Source organism: Zygotorulaspora mrakii, chromosome 5 (genome assembly GCF_013402915.1).
Source record: "Zygotorulaspora mrakii chromosome 5, complete sequence".
Classification (NCBI taxonomy): Eukaryota; Fungi; Ascomycota; class Saccharomycetes; order Saccharomycetales; family Saccharomycetaceae; genus Zygotorulaspora; species Zygotorulaspora mrakii.
In genome coordinates, this window is record NC_050723.1 from 934,259 (window position 1) to 954,623 (window position 20,365).

A 20,365-nucleotide genomic window follows, 5' to 3' on the forward strand; every position below is an offset into this window, starting at 1 on the left:
AAAGATTTAGGTTACTGGTAACCTGATCTGTAAGACATTTGGCTCGACTGTCCTGGAAGGATAAGAGTGGCACGGCGGTTAACAGTTGCTTGCAGACGCTTGAGGTGGTACGGATCTCTGTTTGAAGGCTGGGGATCTTGAGCTGTAGAGACAAAAAAGGTGCCAAGTAAAGAGCAATTCGCGAGATTATGGCGTATGGAACGGTGATAATGGACACCGGTGGCAATAGAGCGGCTTTGGCGAGTAGCACTGGGGCCGCCGTCGGCGGCTCGGATGACGTTGATGGTTCTGGGATTCGCGCAGGTGCCATTGCCGGCAATGGCGAGACGGGACTGCAAATGGAAGAAATCATACCGGTTCCGATCATTGAAATGGCTACGTACGCTGAAACGGATGTGTTTGAGTGCTATGTAAGAGGATTTGAGTCGAGAATCGTGATGCGAAGAAAACATGATGACTGGATCAACATAACGCAAGTATTCAAGATTGCCAAATTCTCCAAGACTCAGAGGACAAAGGTTCTGGAGAAGGAATCCAGTGATATGGAGAACGAAAAAGTTCAAGGAGGCTATGGCAGATTTCAGGGGACATGGATTCCGCTTGATAAAGCGAAGTATATGGTAAATAAATATAACATTAGGGATCCCGTGGTCAATAAAATTCTAGAGTTTGAACTTGATCCCAATAACCCACCGGTGAAGAGAAGTAAAAATAGCGTTTTGAAAAGGTCTTCTCCAAATGGTAGAATAAGCTCACCTTCAAGCTATAATAAAACTCCAAAGAAAAAAAATCAAGCTAACTCGTCCTCTTTATCAAGGAAAACAAAGAAAAATTCAATACATTTACAGCCCAATCCGAGCCCCTTACATAACGTTGTTTTTCAAACCCCACAACAGGTGCATACAATTTCCGCCAATAATGCTACCACTATCTCGGCAATGAGTAATAATAATGAATCAAGTAATGAGAAAGAATTGAATATGTCACAAATAAATTCAAATGAGACACCATTAACAATGAATTATTCGGCTACGCAAAAGCCATTACAATTTTATCCAGTGCCAACGAATCTAACACATCCCCAAAAATTATCAAGAGATAAACCGCATTTAATTAATTTCATACCAGACGGTCCAAATCAGGGCGTTTTTGCTTCTCAGCAATTACAAGCACAACGTAAAAGTGCTCTTTTGGATAACGATTCGATGAGACATGTAGGGAAAAAAAGAAAGAAAGGAATTGATAATACTTCACTAGGCTTGCTGGAGAATGGTATCAACGAAAATCATAATGAACATTTGGATATTAGCTCCAAAAATAAGAAAAAAAATAATCACAATTATAACGCTCTAATGAAAGGAAATTCGATGGAGAAAAGTCACTATAAGATGAAAAAACAACAACAGACACCATGGCAAAATTTTCGTGGTGGTGCCAATAATAATCCGCCTATAAACTCCTCATCGTATCAAAACTATGTACATCGAAACAATCATTCCAATACTTCATCATTAGAAATGTTTTCAACCCATGAAGATCCAACGCCAATGTCGTCCAGGTCCGCCTCACCAAACGATTACAACGGAATTCCAACAGCACCGGCTACTGCAATTGATAATGGCGAGGGTATTCAGAATGGTGACCTTAATGGTGATATGACACAAGAAGATAATAATGTACTTACCTTGGAAGAGTATAAGGAGCTAATCTTACAGGTCTTATCATCCGAGGATGGATCGAGTAAAGATTATGCTCTACCACCACAAATGTATCATCCGCCTCCGAATCTGGATATTAATTTTGAGATAGATGATCAAGGTCACACCCCATTACATTGGGCTACCGCTATGGCTAATGTTCCGTTGATAAAATTGTTAATTGCCTTAAATGCAAATGCGCTACAGTGTAATTCAAGAGGTTTCAATTGTATCACTAAATCAACCTTTTACAACAACTGCTTTAAGGCCGCTTCATTCGGAGAAGTATCTTCGGTTTTAAGGATATGTTTGATTACACCTGATTCTAATGGCAGACTCCCATTACACTATTTGGTGGAATTAAGTGTTAATAAATCTAAAGATCCAGTTGTGATAAATTCTTACATGGATACAGTCATTCAAAACTTAGGTCAAGAGGATTACACCTTGTTGCGCATGTGTTTGAATTTTCAGGATAATGCAGGTAACACTGCATTGCATTTAGCTGCATTAAATATGAATTTGGAACTCTGCAATAAATTATGCTACTTGGGATCATCAATGGATGTAACAAATTATGATAACGATACACCAGCATCTATTCTTGCGAAATTCAATCTAGTACCGCCTACTTCGGTTAATTCGTTTTCTACCCCACAATTTGTCAAAAATCACAAATCAAGCACTTCAACTTTCCTGGAAGCTCCAGTGGCTACAACTCCTGGTATATCGCTACCGCGTTCTCGAGAAAACTTGCGTTCTGATAAAACTAATAAAGTTTCTCGCAATGCAGATGACGACAATGGCAAAAATGAGAACAGAGATGTAGATAAGGAAAATCGAGGCAACTTTGTTGGAGGAAATAATGAATTTATTCAAAAGGATCATGGCATTCTGAGATCAACACCATATATTTCTTCAAAAAAGACTGCCTCAAGAAATTTCTTATCGGGAGGAGACACAACCACATTTACTACTTTGATGGATGATTTGTCAAATATAGATTCGTTTGTCACATCATCTGTTTTGAAAGATATCAAATCAACACCTTCGAAACCGCTGGAAGATTCGCCAATATTATTTAGGAAGAGAGATGCTACAGCTACTGAGAGCAACACTAATAACGATGCTACTTTAAGTACTGTCTTAAAGAAACCAGTAGATATATCTGGATCTTTAGATTCACCTCTTGCTGCTATTGTTGCCACACCACTAGGAACAACTCAAAATAGCAAGGCAATAACAGGTGTTCTTTCGTCCGCCAATAGATTAAGGGAAATCTCCAATTCATTAGTCATTTCGATAAATTCAGAAATTTCTAAACTGAAAACTGAAACCAGTGATGTTGAAGTGGGTCTTGATGGAGTGAAACAAAACCTAGAAATAACACAAAACAGTGAAAAAGAACTGCTAAGTCAGTTCGAAGAAGGTATTGGATTTGAATCTGTACAAGAATTGCAAGGCAAAACTGAGCAATTGCGACAACTGGTTGATAATGGTAAAAATATTTTCATGTCTTGCGTTGAAAAATCCCAAGCATTGAATCTGGCAACATTCGTTCAAGAAGAAGAATCAAAGGTGAATTCAGACACGTCAAATTCCCCATCGCCAATTTCTCCAAGAAAAGATCAAATCATGAAGTCACTGAGACTCGCCACAGAGTTAGGTCTTTTACAGTTCAAGAGACGTTTAAAACTAAACAAAATTAGCGATGCCAGATGCAACGTCAACTTGTCATCCAAGGTTACCAAATATAGACGTCTAATAGGTATGACAGTGGAAAATATAGATTCTAAATTGGATGAAATAGAAATGGATTTGAGGGCACCCGCATAGCCCTAGTGCCATATCCTCAAGGTGTTCAACGCAACTTCTACACCGTAAAGACTGTATCATAATGATACATTTCAAGGGTTAAAAATCTAAATAGATGTAAACGTACTTTCAATGCATATAATTACTCATAGATCGTTCACTGTCATATTTCATGTTGATTTAAGCTCGCACCCATGTGACTTAACAATCGTAAAAAATTTTTTAAGTTTTTTCTTCCTAATAGCGAGTGATGCGATGCGATGAGATGAGATGAGATTAATGAAAAAAAAATTTCTTTCATTTAAGAGCAAGTGATACTATCAATTTGAGTACAGGAAGTTCTAGTAACTGAAGTAAGGGTTTCCTTTATAGCTATAATGGATCAACAATTTTTGAACCAACTGGAGCAAACTTTGGGTTTGATTGTCCAACCAAACTCTTCTGGATTGAAAGAAGCTACCAAGGCCTTACAAACTCAATTCTATACACAGCCATCAAGTATTCCAGCTTTGATTCATATCTTGCAAAATGGTTCCGATGACGGTTTGAAACAACTTGCTGGTGTTGAAGTCAGAAAATTGATTGGTAAACATTGGAAAAACTTGGATGAGAATTCAAAGACCCAAATCAAGTCCTCGTTATTACAAAGTGCTTTCAGCGAAAACAAAGAAATTATCCGCCATTCGAATGCTCGTGTGATTGCCTCCATTGGTACTGAGGAACTTGAGGAGAACAAATGGCCAGATTTAGTTCCAAATTTGATACACGCGGCTTCTGGTGAAGATAGTGCAACAAGACAAACGTCATCCTTTGTTCTGTTATGTTTGTTAGAAGATTTCACACCATCTTTAGCGTCATACGTCGACGATTTTTTGAACTTATTCGGACAAACTATAAATGACACTACTTCTTTAGAGACCAGATCACTAGCTGCTCAAGCCTTGAACCACGTGTCTGCTTTGATTGAGGAAGAAGACGTTATCAATCCACAACATGCTGCAAAGTTTTCCAGTTTGATTCCATCAGTTGTCAATGTCTTGGACGCAGTTATTAAAGCCGATGACAGCGTTAACGCCAAGCTGATATTCAACTGTTTAAATGACTTTTTATTGCTAGACTCTCAATTAACAGCAAATTCTATCCTTGAATTAGTCAAACTTGCTCTTCAAATATCTGTCAACACTGAAATCGATGAAGATGTTAGAGTTTTTGCTGTTCAGTTCATTATTTCTGCTTTAACCTATAGAAAATCGAAAATTATCCAGGCTAGGTTGGGTCCAGAGATTACAGTAGCAGCTCTGAAGGTCGCTTCTGAAGAAATTGATGTAGATGATGAGTTGAATAATGAAGAAGAAGCCGCTGAAAACGAAGAAAACACACCTTCTTCCATTGCTATTAGATTGTTGGCCTTTGCCTCTGCAGATTTACCACCATCTCAAGTTGCTTCTGTGATCGTTGAACACTTGCCAGCTATGTTACAGTCTTCTAATGCATTTCAAAGAAGAAGTATTCTTTTAGCAATTTCCGTTGCGGTTGGTGGTTCTCCAGATTATATTTTATCTCAATTTGATAAAATCATTCCAGCAACAATTTCTGGATTGAACGATAACGAGCCAATTGTTAAGTTAGCTGCCTTGAAATGTATTCATCAGCTCACAACCGACTTACAAGACGAAGTTGCGAAGTTTCACAACGAATATTTACCTTTAATCATTGATATTATTGACACAGCAAAATTCGTTGTTATTTACAATTACGCCACAGTTGCATTAGATGGTCTATTAGAATTCATTGCTTATGATGCAATCTCTAAGTATTTAGAGCCATTGATGAACAAGTTGTTTTATATGTTGGAAAGCAACAAGTCATCTAAATTGAGATGTGCCGTCGTTTCTGCAATCGGTTCAGCCGCCTTCGCTGCTGGTATTGCGTTCGTGCCTTTTTTCAAAACAAGCGTTCAGTACTTAGGTCAATTTATCGAGAATTGCTCTCAAATTGAGGGTATGAACGATGATGATATCGAGTTAAGAGCCTTGACCTTTGAAAATATATCAACAATGGCCAGAGCGGTTAGATCAGAAAACTTCGCTGAATATGCAGAACCATTGGTTAATTCTGCTTATGAGGCAATTCAGACTGAATCTGCAAGATTGAGAGAATCTGGTTATGCTTTTATTGCTAATTTGGCTAAAGTATACGGTGAGAATTTTGCACCATTCTTGAAAACGATATTACCAGAAATTTTTAAAACGTTAGAATTGGATGAATATCAATTTAATTTCGATGGCGATGCTGAAGATTTAGCTGCATTTGCCGATGGAGCTACAGAAGATGATTTGCAAAACAAGTTTACGGTTAATACAGGTATTGCTTACGAGAAAGAAGTTGCAGCCGCAGCACTATCGGAACTAGCGCTCGGTACTAAAGAACATTTCTTGCCATATGTTGAGCAATCGTTGAAAGTTCTGACCGAACAAGTTGAAGAATCATATGGGTTGAAAGAAACTGCTATGGACACAATTTGGAATATTGTTAAATCTGTTTTATTAGCAGCTAAAATCGAACCTGGTTCTTACCCAAGAGGTACGCAATCATACGTCGATGCGAACGTCTTAGCAGTCATTCAAAAGGCAAGAACAACCACTTTGTCTGATCTTGCTGACGAATTTGAAAACTCAATGGTCATCACTGTTTTTGAGAATATTGCCAAAATGATTAAACAATTTGGTAGTGTCATTATCATGGACAGTAGTGATTCCAAAACTCTTGAATCATTATGTGTTCAAGTAGTCAGTGTTTTGAAGGGAGAACATACTTGTCAAACGATCCATTTGGAAGAAGATGTTCCAAAGGACGAAGAATTAGATGCATCAGAGACTGATGCTACACTACAAGATGTCGCCCTAGAGGTCCTTGTTAGCTTGTCGTATTCTATGCAAGGTGATTTCACTGGAATTTTCCAAGATATCAAGTCTGTACTATTCGGCTTATTTGAATCCAAATCAAAGAACAAAAGATCCAATGCCGTTGGTGCTACTTCGGAGATTGCTGCAGGTATGAAAGATCAAAATCCATTTGTTCAAGAGATGCTTGAACACTTGATAACTATCTTAACCAGTGACAAATCTTTAGAAGTGAGAGGTAATGCTGCATACGGTGTTGGTTTGCTATGTGAATATGCTCCATTTGACGTTTCTGCTATCTATGGTCCTGTTTTAAAAGCCATGTACGAACTATTAACTACAGCAGACCAAAAGGCTCTAACCGCAGAAGATGATGAAGCCACGAGAGAAATTATCGACAGAGCTTTTGCTAACGCAAGTGGTTGTGTCGCAAGAATGGCATTGAAGCATGAAGGTTCTGTTCCATTGGAGCAAACTTTGCCAGCGTTATTGGCACATTTGCCATTGAAGACGGGCTTCGAAGAGTATGCACCAATTTTTGAATTGATAATGAAAATGTACCAAAACAATAATCCAGTCATCTCTGAAGCTACACCAAAGGTTATCGAAATCTTTACTTCAGTTTTCACAAATGAAAATGAAAGAGTGAAATTGGAACAAGAATCGACTCTAGGTAGAGAAGAAAACATGGAGAAACTGAAACAATTTCAAGATGAGGAAACGAGGCAAAAAGTCATTGAGCTACTAAAATACCTAAATGGCCGTTACGATGGTATAGTAGCACAAAATCCAATTCTAGCAGCAGTAATTGCTTAAGAGGAACAAGACATCATTCACAACGCTTTTCTTCAATTTTTCACTTTTTTATATGTATTTTATATTTTTTATAGGGAAATTTTCGGTCATCGATAAGATAAAAAAAGCACCAAATGTCAAATAGACGTGTAAGTTACCAGATTGCACACAGGACCGAAAGTGATATAGTTATCACGGTATGGCTGAGAACGCTGGAAACCAAGGAGAACCAGAGCCCCAAGTCAAAACTCAAACTGAATTTGTCAGGCCTCCCATTGACCTTTGGCGAGATATAAAAAATGCCTTCAATTTTCTCTTATTTGATCCTCGATGCTATGCGCTCCTGATACCAATGATTCCTTTATGTGAATCAGTTATGTTAAAGGCCATCATCCGCTTTGTTCCCTATACAGAAATAGATTATCAGGCGTATATGGAGCAGATTGAGATGATTACCGTTCGCGATCAACTGGACTATTCCAAAATTAAGGGGTCGACAGGTCCGTTGGTCTACCCAGCAGGTCACGTATGGCTATACCGATTGATGTATTGGCTGACCGACGGCATGAATAACGTAAAAGAGGGACAAGCTTTCTTCAGTTTTTTGTATCTATTGACGATGGTATCACAAGTGGTACTATATCAACAGCTGAGTTTACCACCCTGGTGCGCCATACTTGCGTGTTTCTCCAAGAGGCTTCATTCGATTTATGTGTTGAGACTGTTCAATGACTGTTTTACGACACTCTACATCATCTGGACAGTACTACTGCTGGTTATTGCCGCCAAGCAAACGGTGTCAAAAAGAGCGAAGAAACTACTGGCGTTTGCCGCAGCTATCACCTACAGTATCGCAGTAAGCATAAAGATGAATGCACTGCTGTACCTGCCGGCAGTCACGGTCTCGCTGTATCTCGTCAACGGTGCAAATCTCGCACTCACCGCGATCAACGTGCTTACGATTCTTGCCTGGCAGATCCTCGTCGCCCTCCCGTTCCTCAGATCGCATCCCTACGACTACCTCCAGTGCGCATTCAATTTCAGGCGAGAGTTCATGTACAAATGGAGCGTCAACTGGCAGTTCCTGGACGAGGACGGCTTCCAAAACCCGTGGTTCCACCGCATGCTGCTTCTCAGCCAATTCGTCAGCATCCTCACCATCATCCTGATCACCTTCCCCGCCCTCCCAGCCATGCTGCTGCGCTCGCTGAGACGCCCGGCCACCACTTTCCCAACCCTCCTCTCAGAATCGCCCATCGCATTCGTCCTCGTCGCCACAAACTTCGCAGGTGTCCTCTTCTCCCGCTCCCTGCACTACCAATTTCTCTCCTGGTACCACTGGACCATCCCCTGTCTCTTCCACTACGCCCGTATCCCGTGGCTGCTGGCTCCAGCATGGTATTTTGCCCACGAATGGTGCTGGAACTCTTTCCCGCCCAATTCTGCCGCCAGTGCCCTCCTGTTCACCCTGAACGCCTCTCTACTTCTCTCACTGGTCTGCCACATTAATTCCACCACCCCACCGCCACACTCCGCCAACAAGAAGCTCCAATAGCCCAGTATATAGGCCTCTGTGTATCTTCTTTCAATATCCATCGTAAAATACGTCATTACCCGACCACGCACCTTGATCGCGTCCCTTGCTGAATTCTTCGTGTCGCGCTGCAAAAAGTCTCAGTGCTCCGCATGGCTGGGCTTTTCCAGGCAGTAAGTGGTGCTTTCCATGCACGATTGCTACTACTGGCATTAGCAGCATGCAGGAAAAGAAGTTAGAAACTGAAGAATCGATGAAACCGTGGAATCTTCGAATCTTTAAATCTCTGAATCTTTGGATTTGTGGGAGTCTTGAGAGGATATAGTTGTAAAGGAAACAGCATTTGACGTTGTTGCAAGTGTATTGCGTTTTGGTGTGTATTGGTGGGTACCAGTGTCGAATCCCATTGATAAAATCGTTGTTTTTTCTTTTTGGAGACAGTGTAATAGTCGCAAGGGTCGAAAAGGATAGAAGTAGCTAGCGCGTTTGAAGGGAGCTGAAGTTGCTGCAAGGGTTCCTAACTTGGGGTAGAGAGAGCATCATTCGTTAAAGACTCGGAAGAACCTTCGAAGTTGGAATATCGGTTTTTGTTGGGTAGTGCAGACGTTCGCTGATTAAGAGATACAACATTTGCTATATTAGTGCTAGTCATTGTTCAAGACCGGGGTGTTCAGAGAGAGAATGTCGTCGAACGTAAAGGGGGGAACAAATCAGAATGAGATCGGCACAACACGGTCGCTTGACGCCTGTATCTATGATTTTTTGCAGAAGTCCAGCTTGAATAATACCGCGAGCGCCTTTGTGCAGGAGACAGGTATCGATGGAGCGTCGGGATACGGATTCGGGACCGATGTTCCGCAGGGCTTTCTGTATGAGTGGTGGCAGATATTCTGGGACCTGTTCAATGCGAAGGCGCACCACGAAGGGTCCATGATCGCAAAACAGTATTACCAAATACTGGCGGAGCAGCAGAGAAAAGAATATGGTTACAGATCAGCCGCTCTACAGGCTGCCAGGATGCAGTTTCTGGCGGAGGAGAACGGGGAATTGAACGGTGAGAGGATCGATCCGGCAGCGTTTTCGATGCACGCAGGAGTATACCCTCATTTTCCTGTGGCTCCGACTGGCAGCCGAAATGAGAGCGGCAGCAACGGTAGTTACAGTGCCAGTGCCAGTGCCGGTGGAAACTTCAGCGGTGGGATCGGGTTGGGGTCTTTTCCAGTGCCTGCCGGTATACCCTTTATGCCACTGCAGGGATTTGCAAACATTTCTGGCCGGCCAGTATATGCAAACCAATGCTTCCCCGTTGTGTCAAATGACTCCCATACCGCTGCAGTTACCACACCGGGGAATGTGAAAACATCAACAACTACTATAGCAACGCCAATCACTAACTCCGTAAGTAATAATAAGCAGCCAGGATTAAAAAGGAGGGCTTCTACAAATACGAATAATGTGACATCTGGTACGAATGATTTCAAATGTCCAAAAGTTTCTAATAGTACACATTCTACACCCTACGAGTCTCAGAGGGGACTTGTACCAATGAATAAGTCAAACCCCGATATGCTACATAATTATCAAAGACAATTCGCCGTGTTGGAATCTGAAAATATAAAAAAGTCAAGTCCATCGCCACTGAGTAACGGTTTCAGTGCGACAACCAATAATACGAGCGATCAGAATAATGAGCATGGCAATAATAATAGTGGCAATAATAACAGTGGCACCAATAACAGTAGTAGTAGTAACAGTAGCAATAGTAATAACGGTGCTATTGACAAAAAAAACATGCAGCCTCCGTATGCAAGCATGTCGCCTTACAATGTGCCCACGTTGTCGCCAAATACTCAAAATGGTACCAACAATTCCAATCAATCGAAATCTATATCATCAAGGACAAAATCAATTTCAAATGTTATCATACCGTCTAATAGATCTACGCAAAATACAATCTCAGAAAATAGTTATTTTCAATACAGTCCAGTAACACCTATGACAGTCAATAGTTCCAATGATATTGCTTCGTGCAATAGCGGTAAAAATGTACACAGTTCGTTATCTACAGTTACTGAGGTACTGTTGACAAATTCACCAAACAATTCTCCTGATATCACAGCTACAAATAAAAAAGTTAGAAAAGTACGAAGTTCAAAAAAATCAAAACAATCTCCGACTAATAATCAAAATGGTAATTTCAAGTTTATCTCATCAAATTCTGTGCCAACACCACCTAATGAGTCTTCTCAGAAATCTCAGTACAGAATTTTTAACAAGAATCAAACAAAAAAAAATACTACCTCCACCGTAGTAACTGCCGTGAATCCATCAGCCGCAGCAGCTTTAGCATCAAAATCTAATAAATTAGTTTCCAAATCCTCGACAGAAGAAAGTCCACAGCTGATTGATGATAATTCAAGTACTACTCCTACTTTTTTAAATGCAATGTGGAATGCCAACGGCAAGACTCAAACAGCCTCTCAGGCAAATTTTTCCTTTGTTGGAGATACTATCAGCTCAGCTGGAGCAGCAAGTTCGTTGGTAAACACTGACAATACATTAGGATGTAGCAGCAGTAGTGCAGTATCGAATCATTTTAGTGAAAACGAAGCTGATGATTTATTAGCTATGAAATCGATTTTAGCTATACAAGATTCACATGATACAGAGAGCAAAAAATTTTAAGCGAGGAGAGTGATGTTAAGATGAACCATCACCAGCATGACAATAATAACCACACAGAATTCAATTTAGATCTGTTAGAGCCTAGCGATACATCTTTTCATTATCTAGGTTGGCAGAACGAGAATTAAACAAATGGGAGGGAAAAACTATGTAAATTCATAAAATAGAAATTTGACTCTACTTTAGTCGCATAAATTGATAATTGATCAGCAATTGCAACCGCATGTAAATGCAGATTATTATTCAACCTTATATAAAAGTTTTGGTACTTCACCCATCACGTTTTCATTTCTTATCACCTTTTTCAACAAAATCGGTATTATAATCACCCCATACGAAGTGCATATTTTCAATATTTTACCTTAGTAAATTGGAAGACAACCTGTGAATAGCTTAAGTGGTCTAAAACTTAAGAAAATACAGTGAACGATTGTATTCCTGAGCGTAATCAATTTCATCTGTATAAGGTGTATTTCGCATATCACGCTTACCTGCAGAAGTTGATAAGTAATGGCGTACTTCAGCTCAGGTTCATCTGCTCCAGTATCGTCAACTATAGCAACAGAAAAAGATTTAGCTAATGATATAGTAATAAGCAATCCAGCTGATGATTCAATATCTGATATCGCTTTTTCACCACAGCAAGATTTTATGTTTAGTGTAAGTTCGTGGGATAGTAAAGTTCGCATATGGGATGTTCAGAATGGTGTTCCACAAGGTAGAGCCCAATATGATCATGCAGGACCTGTATTATGCACAAGGTGGTCGAATGATGGTACTAAAGTTGTATCTGGTGGATGTGATAATTCTGTTAAGGTATATGACGTAACGAGTGGACGAAGCCAGCAAATGGGGACTCATGAAGCACCGGTAAAGAGTTTAAGATTTCTGAATTTTGGTCAAAGTAATACAGAGGTACTCGTTACCGGTTCGTGGGATAAAACCTTAAAGTACTGGGATATGAGGCAACCTCAACCAATTTCTACAATAATGCTTCCTGAAAGAGTTTACACTTTGGATAGCAAACGACAACTCTTGGTTGTTGGTACAGCAGAGAGGCACATAGTAGTCATCGATCTTGGTAACCCAACGTCGATTTTCAAAACAACACAATCCCCCCTCAAATGGCAAACAAGAACAGTAGCGTGCTACAATGAAGGTGATGGGTATGCAATTGGTTCAATTGAAGGAAGATGTGCTATCAGATACGTCGATGATGAACAACAAAGAAAATCGGGTTTCTCTTTCAAATGTCATCGTCAAACCGCCACCAATAGAACGGCCGGCTCTCAAGCACAATCACTAGTATATTCGGTGAACTGTATTGCATTTCATCCTATATATGGTACATTTGTCACTGCAGGTGGTGATGGATCTTTTCATTTCTGGGACAAGAATCAGCGACACAGGCTTAGAGGTTTCCCATCCCTACAAGCATCGATTCCAGTATGTAATTTTAACAGGCAAGGAACAGTACTAGCGTATGCATTAAGCTATGACTGGCATCAAGGTTATATGGGTAACAGGCCGGACTATCCAAATGTCATTCGCCTTCATCCAACGACGGATGAAGAAACAAAAGAAAAGAAAAAGAGGTAGATGTTTTCTGCCATTCTTTTGGCATAGCCAAGATAGAACATCAACGTTGTAATTAAGTAGCTCTTCGTAACTTCAAAATAAATGATCTTATCCTGCGCAACTTCAAAAATTTGACACGTTTTTACATTGGTATCACGCCTGGCTATTATTGAAAAATTTTCAGATTTTCGAACGCTTCAAAATGAAAAAAAATAATATTGAAATTTCAATTGAATGTTTCGATGACGACAAAGTTGACTTACTTTAAGGTCATTGAAGGTGTTGTGCACAGATAGCTGAAAGACTGGCTGAATTCGTTTGATTGTGAGTTCTAATAACTCAAACTTTCGGAACTCCGACTTTTCATAGACAGTTTTTTTTTTATAGAGATAAAGGTGTTTCTCCAAGACTGGTTAATGTTCATACTGGTTGACGTCAAATCATCAAAAATTTTTAATCAATACTAGGGCCGCCATATTTTCTAAGCACTCGTTTTTTTCTTTCAGATTTTTTGGTTCTCTGGTTTTTCCCTTCCTAAACACTTTATATTACTGCACATTTAAAAGAATGCCAGGTCATATTGAAAGTGTTCCATTTCTTTCACAATTAGAAGACGTCGATAAGTATTTATTGGAGTATCGTAACTTGAAGCTTATGTCTCAAACTGCCAAAAATTTTGCACCAATCAGTACGAATCATTTGCATCAAATGCGGTTTCACAGCGGTAGTGAAAGTAACAACGGATTGGAGGTTGAATCTTTGGAATTCGATAAAAGGAGCATTAGGACGGTTCAGTCCGGCAACTATGGTAATATAACGAATAAAAACAGCATTAACGCTGATAATAATAACAATAACAATAACAATAACAATAATAGTACTAATAATAGTAGTAACAATGGCGGCAAAATCGGTAATAAAAGTATCAACAGTAACAATGGGGTAACAAATATGAATAGAAAAAAGTTTTCAAATATTAACAATAATCAAGGGTACAGGTTCGGTAACCCATCAAATACAAAATATGGCGCACAAAATCAGCAACAAAATCAGCAACAACAACAGCAACAACAACACTCAGCTTCACCAATGATTGCGAATCATTTCAAACAGACATATCCTCAGCTCTACTACAACTCCAGTAATAATGGTAGTAACATATCATTGGATCAGATAAATTCGGCCTTCTACGGATCAAACCACGTTGTCACTCAACAGCGGCAAGTGTCTTCTGGTAACTCATCCCCCTCTTTGGCGATGCCTAAGCTTGATACTTCATTAAGTGGTACTTCATCAATCGCATCCTACAATGGAAGTTTTGATCCTATATCGTCAGAATTTAACGCACAGTTCACCTCCCCCGCTGCATTCTCAAATTATCTGGGAGGTGGACTCATGAATCCGGGTCCTACACTCGCACCATCAGGCCCAACTAGTGCAACCATTCCCTCTGCAAGAAACGACTTGTTGCCAAATTTCTCTTCTACATCCTTGGCGAACGATACAACAGCAAGAGGGTCGATGGTTTTTGATCCTAAAGGGCCTGCACCAACTGTTGGTTCTGATACCATAGTCCCCAATCCAGCGCCCAAATCTAGCCAAGATAATACCTTCAATAATGTTGAAGGTTCAACGGCAGAGGAAAACAACAATACATCAAACCAGTTCTTTATGAACGACTTCACCATCGATTGGGGCTCAAGCCACGTCAATGGTTCATCCTCGAATAGCGGATCTTTTGGTATTTGGAGCAACGATATGAGCGTCTGGAGTTAGTTTTTTGCAATTATAAGGAATGTCGTCATTTGTCTTTCATTTTTATTTAAGCGGTAAAGGAGGATTCTCAATTGATAGCTCCTTTATTATTATCGTAATCGTAATACTAAGCACCTCGTCTGTATTATTGATTTATTGGTCTTTCATCACATCCAAAATTTGGAACCTTTGAGGAGGTTATGCTCATCAGGTTTTAGCTATAATTGCAAGTATGATATTATAGTAATATTGCTTGGCGATCCAGCCCGCGATTTTGTTGAAATGCGTCATAATGTAACATTCTCAAACGCAATTCGAGGTACAGATATATATATATATAGGTGTGTGTACAAAAAGGTTAAAATGTGTGTCTTTCGAAATCTCCCACAAATCTTGTTCTGCAAATTTATGTATGCATGCAGTGTTTAGTTAGTAAGTAATATTCAAAATCTTTTTGAACATTTTATCGAACTCTTGAGCTTTAATTCGACCTTGTGAATACCTCATGCCTTGACCGATCAGAAACTTAAGAGAGTTTCTCCTTTTTCCGGATGCAATATCGCTAATCAATCTGTCGTCATTGACTTGTGTGATTATATCCTGGCACAATTTTTGGAGATCGTTTGAGTCAATGGCTTTTATTGTTGCTAGATCATATTGCGATATTAGTTTTTCAAGATTTAACTGTCCTTCTGATGAAAAGTTCTCTTTTTTAATCATTTCCAGTATATGAAAGAGGAGCAGTTTTCCACTTGCACTTGATATATCCCCTTTGTGGATTAAAATCAGAAAATCTTTGAGTTTTTGAGGAGTCAAGACTTTTTTGGCTTCCAAGAGTGGTATTTTCAATTTATTCAGATCTCCCAGCAGCTCGTGAACAATCCAATTTATAGGTAATTTTGGTTTCACTTTCCCAATTTTTTCTTTCAGTACTGCATTGTTATAGCTGTGGAAAGTGTCGAAATAATAATTTCGTAATTCTTCATGGGTGTAAAGCTCAACTTGACTATTACTACTGATTGTCAAAATTTTTGCATCTTTCAACGATAAGTTGTAGGGCTCGTGCGTTAACTTATTCAAAATTTCATCTGGGATTGGAGGCAACCTTTTTGCTATACTCTCTATGGCATCAGGAGAAAGAGAAATACTTGGTAGCTCGGGATCTGGCATGTATCTATAATCGATCGTAGTCTCCTTACTTCTAAGTTTAACAGTGGATGATCCATTCCATCCTCTTGTTTCTGCTGAGCTTAAATGCTCCATGCCACCGCCATCTTTGATAATTTTGACCTGCCTTTGATATTCGTATTTGATGGCGTTCATTATGGCACTCGTATTAGGTAGATTCTTTAACTCAACTCTTGCAAACTCATTGATGGACATATTAACATCCACTCTCATTGCTCCTGTTTCTAGATCACCGGTTGATATATCCAAATGTCGAACTAAGTTCTGATATTTTTTAATAAAAGCTCTAATTTCCTTTAGATCACTAAAGTCCGGTTCAGTAACCATTTCTATTAGCGGCACATTCGACCTGTTAAGGTCAATAAGTGTTATTTTATCGACATCCTTGTATAAGGATTTCCCAGTATCCTGCTCGATTTGCAATTGGATAATGTTAATATTCTTGCTCTTGGTATCAATATCATCGATATCCTGCCATAAAGGCATTTGACCATCGGATGCAAAAGGAGAAAAATGTTGAGTTATTTGGTATCCTAAGGGTTGATCACCATAAAAATAGTGCTTTCTGTCGAAATGTGAATTGAGATTGATCTTGCAATTGAGAGCTACTGACAATTTCAATCCTAAAAGGACAGCTTCATAGTTCAACTTAGGCTGGGTTCCCGGTAACGCTATATCAAAGTGCGATGTGAGTGAATTGGGAGATTTAGAAGAGTGAAATGGGTCGTTCGTTGAAAGGGAAAACAGCTTGTTCGCTGTGTTCAGTTGGGTATGAATTTCCAGCCCGCATTTAAGTTTATATTGAGGAAGAAGAGTGAACTTTGAAAGATAGGATGTCGCAGCACCATATCTTCTTTTAACTCGGAGCATAGAGACAACAGTTATCTTGCGTCTTGGGAAAATTTGAGCGTACGCATTTGTGTTTTTTCATCAATAAAATAGCCCTACTTGAAAGGTCCGAAACTTGAAATGTCTCAGTTTTTCACTATAAAGTATGAGTTTGAAAAATAATAAAAAAAGTCAACTCTATATATTCGGTGGTTTCCTATTTTTTTTTCAGTAAAACTGAAATACTTCTATTCTCAATGACTTATCTTTATTCACCACGGACCATTAATAATTACACAATTATTGAAACAATGGGCCTAAAGATAAAGTTAAAGAGAAAATTGAGGAGCCCTTTATCTTCATATTTAATACTGATATTGAATTTACAATTTAAGTCCTTGAAGGGATGTATATCTCATGACTTTGAAAACATTTTTCTTTACCTTTTTACAGCTTTTTTTGTTTTGTAGAGAGTTAGTGACGTTCAACAAAGAACATCTTGAAAGCACCACAAAATAAAATAAAAAAATAAAATAAAATTTTCGGGGGCATCTCCTTTTCACATTACAATGAAGATTTTGTGATTGTAAATTCTGTAAATAACCAACTATAAATTATAAACTCTAAACTCTCCAGACTTTACCGTCTGCAACCATTAAATTGTTCCTTTCAGCCATGATTCTTAAACCAGCTAAATATTCAGGAGCTGAAAATTTTTCCTCTTCTTCTAATTCTTCGTTGATTCTGTCAAACAAAGAGGCAACGGGGTATGACTCCTCTTCGAATAATTCAGTCTGAGTCAATCTTGCAATTATACCTGAGATTAAGGACAATCTACCTGTTGAAATGGTACCAGGTTCTGTGTCTTCAAATGAAGCTGTAATTTGTATTTGTTCATCATCATTCTGAGCAGCAGCAGGTACGTTAGGTAGTCTAGGTGTACCGCCAACTTCGCTTAAGGGTCCTGTGTTACCAGGACTTAGCTGGTCTTTTCTTCTAGGAGACACCCTTAATCCGAGTTGCAATCTTCTTTGTAAATCTTCCTCTTCATCAGCTGGTAATGGTGACATATTTGGCTGTCGCGTCAATTCTGAAGCTTCATCTTGTAATTTTTCATGTAACTCAACTTCGTAATCTTCATCCTGATTACGAGGATCAAACTGTAGTCTTCTTCGAGTGGCTGAATTAGTGCCCATCGCCAGTGGAGTTGTCCTTCTTGAGGGCGTCCGCGGTTTGTTGGGTGAAGAATTTGAAGAACCATTTGACCGTGGTTTCTTTTTTGGTGATTTGTGGGGCGAACGTTTCGTCACTTCATCACTCAGATCGTCGTAATAAATATCATTACCAATGTCCTCACCTAACAATGCAAGTCTTAAAAGACTCGATGCCACTAAAGCGTCGCGTTTGTTTACCGTCTTTGATAGCCTTACTTTAGCATGAGCTGTAGATAATCTAATTAGAGTTTCTAATGTTCTTGCTGTGATTGGTGATTTTTTTGTATTTTCATCGCTTCTTAATTCTGAATAGCCTTTAACTATCACATCTATAGCATCTGTGGTCAATTGAGGAACAACTCTTTCTTTTGCATACTGAACATATTTTCTTAAGAAAGGTATAGTAACGATACTGGGAATCTCATCCCCCAAGTGGTTACCTCTATTTTTAGCCAACTTCGCACCTGCTTGCAACAATGGATTAAACTTCTCAAAAATATGTTCTTCATCATCTTCATCATTCATAGCTTGCATTTCATTGGGGTTTTCTAAATTCTCTTCTTGGTCTTCATCCACACCAACTGCTAACGATAAATTAATTGACTCACGAATAGGTTCACCTTCCAAATAACCTGGAGGTAAATATCTATGAGTTCTTAAGACATGTTCACTGATTGATCTATCCCTAATCTCATTAATATCATCAGTAACAACGAATAAAAGATCAAAACGTGAAAGTAAAGAATCTGGTAATGCAATATTCTGATGTGGATCTCTATTGATATCGTATTGACCAAAAACAGGATTGGCAGCAGCAATCACGCTACAACGAGCATTAAGAGTTGTATGAATACCGGCTTTAGCGATTGTAACAGTTTGTTGTTCCATAACTTCATGAATGGCAACTCTGTCAACATCTGTCATCTTATCAAATTCATCAATACAAACAACTCCGCGATCGGCGAGAACCATTGCACCTGCTTCCAATCTTCTTTCACCAGTTTCTTTATCCGTAGTAACTGCTGCTGTTAAACCAACACCTGAAGAGCCTCTACCAGTAGTTGCTATTGCTAGCGATGCAGTGTTTAGAACAAATCTTAACATTTGAGATTTCGCGGTAGAAGGATCACCAACCATTAAAATGTTGATGTCACCCCTTAAATGAGAGCCATTTTCTAAATTCTTTTCAACACCACCCATAAGCATCAATAGCACAGCTCTTTTAATATGTTCATGACCATAAATCGAAGGAGCTAAAGATTGTGCCAATACATCGAAAATATCAGTCCTTTTTGAAAGTTTATTAATATTTCTGATATCATTGTCGGATAATGTTTGCCGTGCCGAAACACCGGTCGATCTTGCATGTAGTGGGTAAACTGTATTACCAATAATCAAAGTTCTGAAACCGTTCAAAGTATTAGATTCTCCTTGGTTAAGCCCACCAGCACCCATTGACTTGTACACACCAATGATATTAATTCTATCACCGGGCTTAGTCTTATCCACAAGATCATCATCTAAAATTACATCAACAGATCTTGGTAACTGACCAGCAGGAGCCATTTCCGGCATTTCCTGTACCGTAATACGTTGATGATCTAAATAAGTGCAATAGCCATATTCAGTGGTTAATTTATTGCCATCAGCATCTTCTGTTGGATAAATTGCCGGTGTTGGTATTCGAGTTGTTAAAGTTGTCGTCGAATCTGTGTAATCTCTATAGTGAAATCTACCTGTCTTCTCGGCAAAATGAACAGATCTAACAAGTTTTGGACGTACTAAAGAAGTTCTCGTGACAATACCTTCGACAGAAATCATTTTATTTAAGAAATTGGAATTCAAAGTCCTTGGAGATAATGCATGAGAACCAAACGAGCCCTTGAAAGACGAACGCCAAGGATGTCTTGCAGATAACGAATCCGAGGCGGCGCTTGTTGGTGTATCATTCATCGAAGAAGCCAATTCTGTAAGAGCCTTCTCTGCAGGTGGAATGAAATGCGCAGGATCGTTCAATACACCATACCAAAAGGATCTATCGAATTCTCGTAAATCGTCTAGTGAAATGGTGACCCTTTGTATCAGCGACTCATTCGCATTTTCTGAGTCTTTTTTCGGTTTATCCAAATCCGAATTTTGCACGTCGGTAATTGAACTATTATACAACTGAATAGATCTAACAGCATCTTTGTAAACAGTGAATGAATCTAAGAACTCTTGAAATCTGCGTACTCTATCGGAGAAAACCGCATCTGGAGCAAAATTAAGATCATTTTCCGGCCCATTGGCATTCCCATCAGCGTAATCCATTGTGAGCGGTGCGATGATGGAGATGAGGAAGCTGAGGGTTTCTTGTTGCAGTTTCACGTTACA

At 39.2% G+C, this 20,365-nt stretch overlaps 8 protein-coding genes across 8 annotated transcripts; 6 read left to right on the forward strand and 2 right to left on the reverse strand.

Annotated features, from left to right (window-relative positions):
• Window positions 1-188: 188 nt before the first annotated feature.
• On the forward strand, window positions 189-3,533 carry SWI4 (SBF complex DNA-binding subunit SWI4; the record flags this gene model as incomplete). Its single annotated transcript, XM_037289192.1, has 1 exon — window positions 189-3,533. The coding sequence occupies one exon, from the start codon at window positions 189-191 to the stop codon at window positions 3,531-3,533; it is 3,345 nt and encodes a 1,114-aa protein (XP_037145087.1).
• A 356-nt stretch (window positions 3,534-3,889) lies between these two features.
• Window positions 3,890-7,231, forward strand: KAP123 (karyopherin KAP123; the record flags this gene model as incomplete). The annotated part of the gene is made up of 1 exon (XM_037289193.1): window positions 3,890-7,231. One exon carries the CDS (start codon window positions 3,890-3,892, stop codon window positions 7,229-7,231), a length of 3,342 nt encoding a protein of 1,113 aa, XP_037145088.1.
• A 178-nt stretch (window positions 7,232-7,409) lies between these two features.
• ALG3 (dolichyl-P-Man:Man(5)GlcNAc(2)-PP-dolichol alpha-1,3-mannosyltransferase) lies at window positions 7,410-8,765 on the forward strand (the record flags this gene model as incomplete). Its single annotated transcript, XM_037289194.1, has 1 exon — window positions 7,410-8,765. One exon carries the CDS (start codon window positions 7,410-7,412, stop codon window positions 8,763-8,765), a length of 1,356 nt encoding a protein of 451 aa, XP_037145089.1.
• Window positions 8,766-9,425: 660 nt separating this feature from the next.
• Window positions 9,426-11,429, forward strand: HG535_0E04470 (LisH domain-containing protein; the record flags this gene model as incomplete). Its single annotated transcript, XM_037289195.1, has 1 exon — window positions 9,426-11,429. One exon carries the CDS (start codon window positions 9,426-9,428, stop codon window positions 11,427-11,429), a length of 2,004 nt encoding a protein of 667 aa, XP_037145090.1.
• Window positions 11,430-11,939: 510 nt separating this feature from the next.
• Window positions 11,940-13,028, forward strand: GLE2 (RNA export factor GLE2; the record flags this gene model as incomplete). Its single annotated transcript, XM_037289196.1, has 1 exon — window positions 11,940-13,028. One exon carries the CDS (start codon window positions 11,940-11,942, stop codon window positions 13,026-13,028), a length of 1,089 nt encoding a protein of 362 aa, XP_037145091.1.
• A 546-nt stretch (window positions 13,029-13,574) lies between these two features.
• On the forward strand, window positions 13,575-14,783 carry HG535_0E04490 (uncharacterized protein; the record flags this gene model as incomplete). Its single annotated transcript, XM_037289197.1, has 1 exon — window positions 13,575-14,783. One exon carries the CDS (start codon window positions 13,575-13,577, stop codon window positions 14,781-14,783), a length of 1,209 nt encoding a protein of 402 aa, XP_037145092.1.
• A 408-nt stretch (window positions 14,784-15,191) lies between these two features.
• On the reverse strand, window positions 15,192-16,820 carry PET112 (glutamyl-tRNA(Gln) amidotransferase subunit PET112; the record flags this gene model as incomplete). The annotated part of the gene is made up of 1 exon (XM_037289198.1): window positions 15,192-16,820. One exon carries the CDS (start codon window positions 16,818-16,820, stop codon window positions 15,192-15,194), a length of 1,629 nt encoding a protein of 542 aa, XP_037145093.1.
• A 581-nt stretch (window positions 16,821-17,401) lies between these two features.
• Window positions 17,402-20,302, reverse strand: MCM3 (MCM DNA helicase complex subunit MCM3; the record flags this gene model as incomplete). The annotated part of the gene is made up of 1 exon (XM_037289199.1): window positions 17,402-20,302. One exon carries the CDS (start codon window positions 20,300-20,302, stop codon window positions 17,402-17,404), a length of 2,901 nt encoding a protein of 966 aa, XP_037145094.1.
• Between the last annotated feature and the right edge of the window lie 63 nt (window positions 20,303-20,365).